Consider the following 12,002-nt stretch of genomic DNA (forward strand, 5'->3'; position numbering starts at 1 on the left):
ATCCGGTGTTGTCACGCGCGGTGACAGGAGACCACGCCCACAACATTAGCTTCGATCTGCTTAAAGAGAGCCACCGGTTTACGAACCACAGCGGCTTTCTCTCACTTAAATTAGATAAATATACGATTTCATTACGATAATTCTCATTTTATAAATAAGCAGTTTGTCTCTTAAATCACTGGACTGGATTTTTTTATTCAATTTTTTTTCCAAACATTACACAGAATCTTTAAATGATACAGTATATATACATACACATCTGTGTATTCATCTAAAAAGTTGAGGGCCACTGGACAATGCAGCTGTGCGTTTCAATACTGGATTGCATTTTGGATGTGAATGTGGTTTGAAATCACCAGGTTCGAGTGCCATCTGTACTTCTGCTCTGTATCTCCTTTTCACTCTAAACAAGTCTGGATGATAAAATGTGTAGGAGCTGCCAGGTGTGTGGCATAGTTACAGTCAAATATAAAACATGGAGAGCAGCGGTACCTTCCTGAACAGGAAGCAGTGCAAAATAAATGTTACCAGCTATATTATTGAACCCACTAAATACACCACTAATGGCAAACAGCACCATTAAGAATGTATCTAAAACAATCATTCTGGTTTGAGAAACTGGGCTCGTATGTGTATTCTGTTCTCCTGTCAAATAAAATGTGTACACGATAATTGTTTGAAATACACCAACATGCTGCTCTTAACCCAGTTTACAATGCTCTAAGATGTGTACGCAGGCCAACAGTACAATGTAAAGTTTCAGAATCACAAGATTATCCTTGTAATAACTGAACAATCATTACAGATCTTTGGTACATACCAACTATTGATCCCATCTGCCATGTACTGTAGATCATATATTTAAAATCTGAGCAGCTGCAATGACTTGAGTGATTGTTTTACCCAGGGAGTGGGCAAACAATTACTGGAATATGCTTTATCCAGTTTAAAATAATATATCCAGTTCGGAAGTGGGATGGTGGAAGTGCTCATTTCCCATCTCATATACACCACATGCCGTTTGTCAATAACTAATAGATGTTTGTCTGGGAGTGGGATCATTCAGGCTAAACTTGAACAATAGAATGTCTGAACACTGGAAGGAGTGAAGTGGCTGGCATGTTTCGGGTCAGATGGGAGCTCGTTGGTGTCACGGACAGAGCGGGGCCTCTACATCAGTCCCATCTGCATTAGCGTGTTGGCATATGCCATGGGCTTGACATTTGGATGAGGCTGGAAAAAAGGGATGAAAACATACGGTCAAACTTCAACAAGACTTTTATATTAATGAGGGAACAGAACAGAATTGATCTTCTGGCTACAGACTAAGGACAGTGGGCAAAAAACCAATGAGACGAAAAGGAAACTCACCACAGCAGTGAACTGGTGAAACTCTGGCTTGAGGTCTGATCCCCTGAGGTGAATATAAGCTCCTTTGTTTCCCATCTGATCACTGTAGAAACGTAGAATTCAACAAAGTTAAAATTAAAATCAGCAGAAGGCCCAAAATTATTCCGCATTAATACCTACCAGTAATTGGGCGCTGAAAACACGGTGATGCACTTCCCTGAATGAGTGACCTCATAGCCCTCTGCCTTGACCTCATGACTTCGCACAATGAAGTCCAGCTTGTTCTGGTTGAGAAATCGTTCCGTCACATCTGGCCCGAACTGACAGCTCACTCCTCGCTTGCTGATGGAACGGCCATTCTGCATGAAAGAGAAAAACAACTAAGCAACTAATATTCCAATCAAAACATCCAATTGGTTGGATGCTCGACAAATAAACCTTAAGATGATATTTGGTTGATGGGAGCCCACCTGAGGCTGTGGATCAGACCAGAGCAGGTCACACATTGGACCTGGTGGGAAGAAGAGGAAGCTGTTCAAATGGACATATTTTCTACTCTTTAAGGGACTTTTTTAAAATGAGCTTTCGATCACTTAAACCAAGAGTTTGGCTCTACCTGAGTCAGGAGGTTGTCTGTTCCTCTCAATCTTTCTAAGGTCTTCTAATGTGACGCCATCTTCACTGAACAGTCCACCATGCATCACCTGAGATGGTTGTACAATATAATAAGATACAAGACTACTAAAATAACACAGCATAACTAGTTATCGTGCCATTTCTTACCAGTACTTTGTTGTTGATACACTGTGCAAGAGGCAACCACTGGAAGACCTCACTGAAGAGCTGGAACATCTGGGCGGTGTACTTAGCTTTGACTTCTCCTTCAAAACCATACATCTGGTTCATATTGTCTGTCTCGTGGTTACCTTTAAATGAAAAGATATTACAGAAATAACACAATATTAGTAATGTAACAATCTAAACAAATTGGATTATTGAATTTTGGGACAGGACACCAAGTGGCAATGTTGGGCTGCTACTAATCACGCCTCAGACTCAGTTAACTCATTCATCCACAGTCTTCTTACCTCGAAGCAAGTGAAAGTTGTCAGGATAGAGCAGCTTGAATCCGAAGAGGGTAAGAATAACTTCAAGAGAGAAAGAACCGCGATCTACAAAGTCTCCGTTAAACAGCTGAATTCTGTGGTTAAGATTTATCAGGCACATTTAGAAAGGTAATGAAATCTAAAATCTACATCAGGGAACAACATAAATAACATTCTCTTTCTTCCAACCTCCTTAAATAGAACGGCTTCAATTTATAATGTAATTGAGGTAATCAACACGTTTGTTTTTACAAAAAAAAAGAAAGAAAAAAATGCTACTTAAAATGGAAAATAGTCACATGGAGAATCTTCTACCACGGGAATTATGGTCTTTAATTCTAGGGTGGTTTTAGAGAAGAGGGAAACATTTCAGTGGAAAATATGCTCAATGATTTAGTTAAGTGCAGCAACTGTGTACTGTGGTTTAAGATTGAGAATAAGCGAGGATACATATGGGTTGGTCTCTGACGGAAGGCCGTTCAATTTAAAAATGTTGAGGAGATCATAGTATTGTCCATGAGTGTCGCCACAAATTGTTATTTTTTCCGTCTGTGGGAAAAGAGAAATAAAGTTACAAAAAGCTCACAAACATGATCTCCTTTTAAATAGACGAATATAAAAATAACCTTCACAGGATGGGACGTGCAAAGTACTCACTTCTTTTAATGCGATTTCAATCAGACTTGGTAGTTTTGACAGAACTTCTTTAACTTGCACCAAAATCTGGAAAGCAACAAAAACACTGGTTCAACCTTCTAAAGTGAAACTGAGTCAACTTTATTATGAAAACACATTTACCTGGTAAGCACACTTTCTGTGGAGTTTCTTCTGATCTTCGAACCAATCCATCATCTCTTTCATGAATGCCAATGTCACTTTACCATTTTCAAGTTTTGGGCCTGCATAGTCATCCTCAATGGCTGCAATAGATGATCATGTTGGATTATTACATTAAAAATAAGCAAATCCGGTCACATAGTTTTGTTCAACCAGCAAAAAAGGAAAATCTATTAATACTTCAGTTAGAGAAACCTACTCATATTTTCAATGTCCAGAGAGTCAACAACAGATTTTTTTGTCTCATCACTGGCAATTGCTCTCTCAAAAGCCTTCTGCTTCACAATCTTGTTACATTCTTGATACTTCATCCTTGCATCCTTGTCATTTGGTCGAACTCTTACTACCTATTGTCACAAAGAGAAAATATTGAGAATTATGCGCACTAGAAAATACTGAAGCAGATACTGGAAAAATTAGCAGCTATTTTCACAAAAGCACTAAAATGCATAAAATTCAAAAAAGGATGGAAAAGTTTAAGCATCAAATATTTTACACTCTGTTCATAAACCTACCTCGCTATACAAAACTTTGCTTTTGTGGCACATGGTTTAATGTAATAAACTGCTATGACTGTGGTGGTGTTGTGGACATTGTTTTTTTTACCTGAGATAATGGCATTTACTATGAGTCATATTCATACAAAATTGGATTAAAGCATCATTCATATTAAGTCTAAAGAGTCCCACCGGTGTCTGGGACCAACATGCGATAAAATTGGGAGTAATGTCATTTGCAAAATATAGGCAGAGCATTTAGCTTAACTGCAAACATTTCTAATTTCTTTGTATATTTTAGGTTAAAATGGCATTTCAGTTGACAACACATAATTACAACATTTCTTACTGTTTCATAGTCCTTAAGTGCAGCCTTGAACTTGCCCAGTGCCATGTTGGAGGTGGCACGACGATAATATCCCTTAATGTAGTTTTTGTCTATCTCCAGGGCCTTCGTTGCATCTGCCAGGGCATAGCCATAGCACTCTGTGCGCAGGTATGCCAGGCTTCGGTTGCTATAATAGATGGCATTGGTTGGATTGAGCTCCAGGGCTTCTGAGTAGTACTTGATTGCATTTTCATAGTCTTTCTCTGAAAAACAAAGTCACAAGTTCACTAAAAATAACTTGTGGACTAATAAACACTATCACAAGATGCAAGCTGATATAAACCTTTCTAGTGACTTACAAGGAAAATAGGAGAAAACTTTGGTGGGGAAACCATCGTACATGCACTAAAACCATGCAAAGCTAGACACTAAAACATAAGTGATGTATGTTTTGGCATTATAAGGAAATACCATAGTTTAAAAATGAAATATACACCAACAAAGCAAAGGATGCACTTATTCCTTATGAAAGACAATATTATATTATTTCACAGATGTGATTCATGTTTGTGATACAAATGACAAAAATACAAATTTGGCAGTTCCAACAAGTCATTGCTGGCGCTAATCAAAATAAGCACATTTGATTTATATCAGAATTACTTGAGTTTAACACGAAATGTAAAATAAAACGAAAAAGTTCATGACTGCAGCTAGGGTGGATAGTTCACATGAGCTCGATTGCTAATAGAACATTCTAGTACTTTAATGAGCACCAGCTAGAAATACACAACTATCTAAACATTCCACCGAAAATCACCCAAGTGTGAGAACAAGTCTGATCTAGTTGACGTGCAGCGTAAATTATATGAGCATTTTAGCTGCACATTATTCGTCAGTGATATACGTGAACATCAATGACTGTTGTGGGTGACCATGCTGCTAGCTAGTCTTAGCAGGCTAGTCTGCGTAATCCGAATGAATGAGGTTCACACTCAACATGCTCTGAGAGCCATGTTAGCTTATTTTAGCATTAACGGCCGGCTCAAAATGGCAGAATGTTGCAACACAATTTTATGTGTACTACAACCGTTGACAACGTTTGTGTATGTCCTTAAAACGGAATGGGAATAGCTGAATTGACAAGTCTCGTAGACTTACCTTTAAAGTACTGATTTGCCTTCTCCTTCAGTAGCTCTGCACTGTTATCTCCCTCCGCCATCTTCTCACTGCCGTTATCCGATCCGCGAACCATTGACGGCACAGTCGCAAACGTCGTTAAACCTTCCCGGGAGTTAAAGCGAACTTTTGACTAGCCGGCACTTCTGAGAGATTAAGATTCAGCGTTTATGGAAAAATACTGCAAGTGTAAAAAATAATATAAAAATCACAACCCTGTAAAATTGAGTATAAATATATTACGAAGGCTAATTAGCGTCGTTGCAATATTTACTCCGCGTCGGTAATAGTTCAACGGTCTATTCTGCACATCCAGATGACGTCACTTAAATGTCATTACAAGACCAGGTTGAAAAGAGCAAACGATGCCGAAGTTTAAAATATCCAATTCCTCTTAAATGCAATTCATTTTAAAACTGTAAATGTAATTTAGCCGTCAAATGACCTAATCAGAAATAGAGTTATATTTGATCCAATCATAAAAGGTGACGTTACCTTCCCTACCAAGTACTTATCCCAACACTTTACGTCATCCGGCAGCGCCGGATATTCCCCGAACCGATCTGGCAGCCACAGCCAATCTGGTACCTACACCCGCGCCTGAACCGGCTCGGCACAAGTCATTGTTATTACTTTATTAACCAACAGGGGTCAGCATTAACTTTCAAAAACATCACTCCATAATACTGTGAAACCTGATGAGTAAACAACCTTCACAAATACTAAAATATTCAACCAAATAATTACGTAAAAATTAGGTAAATTTTTATTATTATATATTATTTTTGATAACTGATTGTATATAATCTCTGGCATAATAACAGTAATTTCCATATAAATTAATTTCACACCAAAAGTACATTCAGTCGCTGTTCCTAGTAGTGAAAATGCCATTTGAATGCAAAAACACTCTTGCCTTGGGACCATAAAATCCCAAAACACAGTTGAATATCTTATCAAATTAAAGCACAAACACAGTTTCCTGCACATTCATGTTACAAGTAGGTGTTTGGCAAAAAGATCACACAATTTTAATAGAAAGAGAAGCAGCCTTGTTTGTTTTTCCCCCTGTTGAAGGATCTACCCTGTATGTAGTCAAAACTAGGCTACTGTGGAGTCACAGAGGCATCTGTGTTTTTTGTTGGAAAATAAAAGTTCACAATTTGAGCATTAGGTTTGTGGTCTGCTGTGTTTGGCTAAAGGTTAGAAGTTCACCAAAATACAAGACATTAAGAACTATGTGACACAAAATTGAGGTCATTTCAGTGACTCACAAGTGATTCATAAAGACCCCTGTGAAACATTCACTAACTCTAAAGTCCTAACTTTCTCTCACATGATTATGTGATTTGTCTATTTTTTCATTTTCTCGGAGTCATAACATGTCTCGTTCCAGGGTGGTTTTACTACTTGCTTTTGAAGGAGTGGAAATACACAGCAAGATTGACTAGGAAGGAGCTGACGCCACAGTCTGAGCCCTACATGAGAGAAAACGCCAAGAGTGAGTGGGAGAGACAGCGCGGGAGGGAGCGTGGTAGAGAAAATCATGACATGTTAGAAGGAATGGAGTGGGGAAATTGCAGTCCTCTTGGGTGTCCAATGCGTGATCGTGAGCTTTGGAGGGTCCTGAGAAAGGGAGTAACAAAACAAACAAGTGGAAGGGCACAGACGTCTATGAAAACCAGAGGGGGAGAGAGATGAAGATGAAATGGAATTTGATTTACTATCCAAGGTCACGGGTCACTGATTGATGAGACCACAGTGAAGTGTGTGTTACACTGGTCATATGCACAACTTCTTACAATAGATTATCACGTTGTCTGACATTTGCCTGCAGGCTCGCCGAGTGGTTTTTGACATCAAGTTTGGCCTCTTTTAACCATCATGTCAGACTAATTCCAGTACTGATGTAAATCTCTTAATGTCTCTGGTGCTCTATGGGTATGAATATTTCCACTGATGATATCAAGATTTGAGAGTCTGTAGACAGTCACATTTATTGGAACCACATGATTTTCTAGCAGGCGGGGCAGAGAACATCAAAGAAAATCAATTGGGGGAGACTCATCATATCTTCCTCCACAGTCTCTCATGTTTCCTTCTATCTCATCTGGCCTTTCCCTCCCTCTCTTCTCTGTAATTCTTTGTCTGCTGATAATTTCCTTGAATTGTCGACAAAACCCATGCAGGCATGGCTCACATGATATGAAATCATTACAAAGAATGTATCTTGACTCCTCGGGAAGCCTCCCGCTCATCGGCACCGCTATCTGTCAGTGTATAAGTCAATGTCCCGAAATGACGCACCGCGTGTTCACCGCAGTTCCTGCGCTGGAGGGGAGGGTGAGGAATTGGAAATTTCTTGCAACTGGAAAAACAAACGTGATACCTGCCTAAAACGTCTACTGCTTGCTTTACCTTTCCATATTAAAACCTGCTTTCAATGGTGTTTCTTGACCTTTTATCCAGGGTCTTTATGACCTTGGTTTATACGGGTATTAAAGCTAATTTTTCATTATTATTTGAATGTTTGTATTTTTGTATTTATTCCAGTTTAGTTTAAATACGGTTTTAGATGGATAGATAGATAGATAGATAGATAGATAGATAGATAGATAGATAGATAGATAGATAGATAGATAGATAGATAGATAGATAGATAGATAGATAGATAGATAGATAGATAGATAGATAGCCCTAACCCTAAATAACCCTAAATAATTTCCTGATCTATAATCTTAATTCTCGCTGTGAGCAGCAAGTGTTTGATCTGTGTTGAGTATGAGACACACACCCCAAACAGGAAATGGGAAATTCGAGTAAATCACCCCATGACTGAGTCTCGGATAAAAAAGACAGAAACTTTCAGAGTGGAATGTTGGAATATACAGCCATGGAGGATGTGAAATAGACTAAATGAATCGCGGGGGATTCGGAATATCTCGGGTGCGTCCAGGAGCCTCCCAAGATGATGCTGTGTGTCGCATTAAGACATCAGCCAAACACAAAAACTCTGTGATTTCAGTCATTCGTCTAGTTGATTAAAGTTTTTCTACTCAGTCCCACCACACAAAGTCAGACATTGTTTGGTTGTCGCACATTTTTTTACAGGCTCTTCATCGCACTCACATTCTACAGTTGTACTGATGTGTCAGACAGTAACCCTCTGGTGAATGAGCTCATCAAAGCAGTGGCGGCAAACACGCAGAGGAGTTTTGTGACCTGGTTCAGGACCAGCTTTCATCTGGCAGCACATTTACTGTTTTCACACTAGTTAACAGTAGCAAGGGCATGTTGTGGTGGCTAGTTTATTTTACTTTGCAGGCTGTGTCCCTACTGTTTATGAGCAATAAAGTATGTCTGACACACATGGTCAAGATTTCCCACGAAGGAACCCACATCATGAGTGACTCAGGATGTCTGAGTCCACATAATTCAATGACTAGCACATTCAAAATTAAAGGATGACATGTGTCTTCCTTTTCAACCTCATAAATGGGTAGTTGAAAAATGGATAAAGTGCTGGAATTGAAGTTTAAATTCCAAAAACAACCCAGTTCTCTCCGTATGGAACCTTCATTGTGGTCAGGAAATACATGCGGAAATGCTGGAAAAACTTTTAAAGTAACGAGGGGAAAGTTTAATTTGTGGATATGGAGGAGATCTTAGCTGTTTGGTGTGATTCATATCAGACACATTTCCCGATAATCGTGTTACTCGCTGTGACGATTCCTCAGAAAAGCTGTTGCCCATGAGGTGAATGAGCAATATAATATCAATCTGATTTAAAAGAGAAACACACTTCTGCTCCGTGTCTGAAAATATCTATTCACACATAGGCACATAGGCGATCCAGGATGTTGCGGGGGAGAGTTTCCTTTTCCTGTTGCTCTTACTGTTGGACGTTCCTGTCAGTTTGCATTAACCACTGACCAACCTTTGGGTGCCTTCCAGACTCATCACTAAGCTGTTTTCATCTCTGGGGAGTGTGATTTCCAACTGCTGGGTATTAGTTCATATCCTGTACACTTGGGTGGCCGATGAAGGAGGAGCAGGCGCCCTCTTTACCCCTATTTGCAGTGAAGAGACAATGTAGAAGCAAACAAACGTCACACTGGTGCAAACTTAACATATTTATCAGGTGGTGAGAGCCGCAGATAAATCACTACAGGCAACAGGCACTGAAACCTCTGGAGACTAGACTCTAATTAATGTAGTTTGATCTCCAGAGCTTTTATTGTTCTGCTTTCGTATTGGTCACTTCTGGAGGTCACCTGTGGAGGTCTGGAGTGTGAGGATGTTGAGAGCAACTGTTTTCTGGTCAGAGACCAGCCCAATACCATGTAGCCACAAATCAATATATATTTAAAATGGGAGTTTTTAAACAGTGGGGAGATATAAATAAATATTGTGACAGTAGCTATGTGACATATGTTCTAGCAGCATGCAAAGATCCGAGCGAGTGGCCTTGAATAGGATCTCATTGCATGTAAGAGCGACTGGAAAGGATAAATAATGAAGAATTGCATAAACTACTAAATTCAGATTGCAGGAAGTGGGTGGAAAAGAATGACTCAGCCCACTTTGACCCCGACCTCCCCCCAGCTCCCTGCCACCACTACCCTCGTCTTTAAGGCCCAGTTTCATTAGAAGGACAAGTCATTTGTTTTTCTTCACCTCAGCGCCCAGCCTGCTGCTTTCAGTGGCTCTTGTTTAATAGAGGGGCATCTGAGCCTGCTGGTGACTCATAGCTTTCTCCTCTTGTTGCTCAGACACACTCCCTCTCTTTATATGGCCCACAAACAGCCTTTGGGAGGGGGGGGGGGAAGCAGCTGATAAACAGACATATGTTCTAATCATCCCTGCTCAGGTGTGTCCAATCTGTTTAACTGACAATGTGCTGCAACTTTGATAGTGCCATACTGAAACATTTATGTATTCACCACAGCTTGGCTGCTCAGGGCGAGTAAACGCACACACAAACACATACACACATTTGTGCACTCATGCACATGCACGTACACACACAGTCATGCTGCTTCAAAGGATGGTGTGTCATAAACAGAGGGCATGGTATAAAGGAATGTGTTGGTCACTGGGGAATTCAGCACCAGTGGGGAGAGGAAGGAGGGGTGGGGGCACGCTGACCTAATGTCACTTATACTGGAGGCAATGGAGGTTACCTCAGCTGTCATAACCCTTATCCACCCATCGACAGGGCCGAGCGTCCTATGAACACAGGGGGCCATAGATCAGGGCTAATCTAAAACAGGCCCTAAACCAGTCTACCACTGGACAGCAATGCCTCACTGACCTCTGATATATCCAATAAGAAGATTCAGGTTACTCTTTATGTGTGTGTGTGTGTGTGTGTGTGTGTGTGTGTGTGTGTGTGTGTGTGTGTGTGTGTGTGTGTGTGTGTGTGTGTGTGTGTAATATTTTCCTCCTGTCTGTCCTTTCAGTGTAAGTTTAAAGAGGTTGTGTAAATTCTGACATCCGTCACTCCTCTCCTAATTAGCAGCTATGGCCGTATTTATAAATAGAAATATGTGTCCATCTTTGTGTCTGATTGCGTGAGTGGATGAAGGTTTCCGTGGTGTGAGTGACCTCATGTTTAGGCCCACTTAATTCAGTGAATTCACTGAGGCTGGTTTTCTGGTCAGTTTAAGACCCAGCCCGTCTTTCTGTAGTGTTGTTCATAATAATTCTGTCCTCCCTGTAAAGCTCACTGCCAAATTCATTACTTTAAAAGCAGGATATATAGAAGCCAAACTAAACAAAACCAGTTCTGAACTAACATCCATATTAAAAACCATCACTGTAGCTTGGTCAAAGCTTGTAACTGTCCAAGCATGGGCACTGAAGGCATGCAGAAAATGTTGGATGCACGGAATGTGTATCTTGACCGTGCAAATTGAAAAAAACAGGACACAGAGGTGTCCTGATCCATCAGTGGGTGTCCTGTCCTGCTATGCTCTACACAGGGAAGCCTGCAAGAAGAAAGTATCGATCAACGCTTCTTGAAATAGCAGCACATTGGATTAGGCTAGGTAAACAAAGCTAGCTTTCTGTCTATTTGGGAAAATATAGTTCCTTCACGCTAGTTTTTCCCTTTCCTATTACGCACCACAGTAATTTTCTCAGTCGGGTTTAAGAGAATAAAGATTTTTTAAAGCACATTGTCCTTCGAGTGTAGCATCTACATGAGCTATGTTGGCTTTTGGGACTCGAGTCAGATTCTCTTCTTTGTTTATTACCCAGGGAGATGGATGTTTATGGGGGCAGATTTGTCCCTGTGTGTTCAGGGACGCCAAGACAGAAAGACTGTAAGTAGGAAGGAAAGGGAGGGGTGGAGCTATGGGGAGCTTGTCCAGAGATGTAATTGGTACCTTTCCTTTTCAAGAAAACCTTTCTTACTTCCAGGGGTCCAGCAAATAACTCAGGGCGCAGCATGCTTTCAAACCACACTCACAAGGTTTCTCATTCTTTTCTCATGTGGTTTTCACTTTGAAGAGGGCACTCTCCTCTCTTTGTTCACTTGTGTCTGAAATTTCCTACTGGTGAACTGTATGACAAAAGGAGCACAACCAACATCTGCTGAAAATAAAATACTCTCATGTGTGGATAAGTTGTTTTCCCCAAACTTAATGGCTGCCAGGTATGTGTGTGGTCGTGTATTTTGTATTTTATTCACTTACCTACATC

General features: G+C 40.3%; 1 protein-coding gene across 1 annotated transcript; it reads right to left on the bottom strand.

Annotated features, from left to right (window-relative positions):
• Positions 1-175: 175 nt before the first annotated feature.
• Positions 176-5,567, bottom strand: ppp5c (protein phosphatase 5, catalytic subunit). Its single transcript, XM_057048946.1, has 13 exons — positions 5,280-5,567; positions 4,140-4,381; positions 3,493-3,640; positions 3,255-3,376; positions 3,114-3,179; positions 2,907-3,005; positions 2,439-2,544; positions 2,134-2,276; positions 1,967-2,054; positions 1,821-1,861; positions 1,531-1,709; positions 1,372-1,453; positions 176-1,233 (listed from the first exon to the last, which is right to left on the bottom strand). The coding sequence occupies exons 1-13, from the start codon at positions 5,371-5,373 to the stop codon at positions 1,171-1,173; spliced, it is 1,473 nt and encodes a 490-aa protein (XP_056904926.1). The 5' UTR covers positions 5,374-5,567; the 3' UTR covers positions 176-1,170.
• Positions 5,568-12,002: the final 6,435 nt, after the last annotated feature.

Source organism: Takifugu flavidus, chromosome 12 (genome assembly GCF_003711565.1).
Source record: "Takifugu flavidus isolate HTHZ2018 chromosome 12, ASM371156v2, whole genome shotgun sequence".
Taxonomy (NCBI): Eukaryota; Metazoa; Chordata; class Actinopteri; order Tetraodontiformes; family Tetraodontidae; genus Takifugu; species Takifugu flavidus.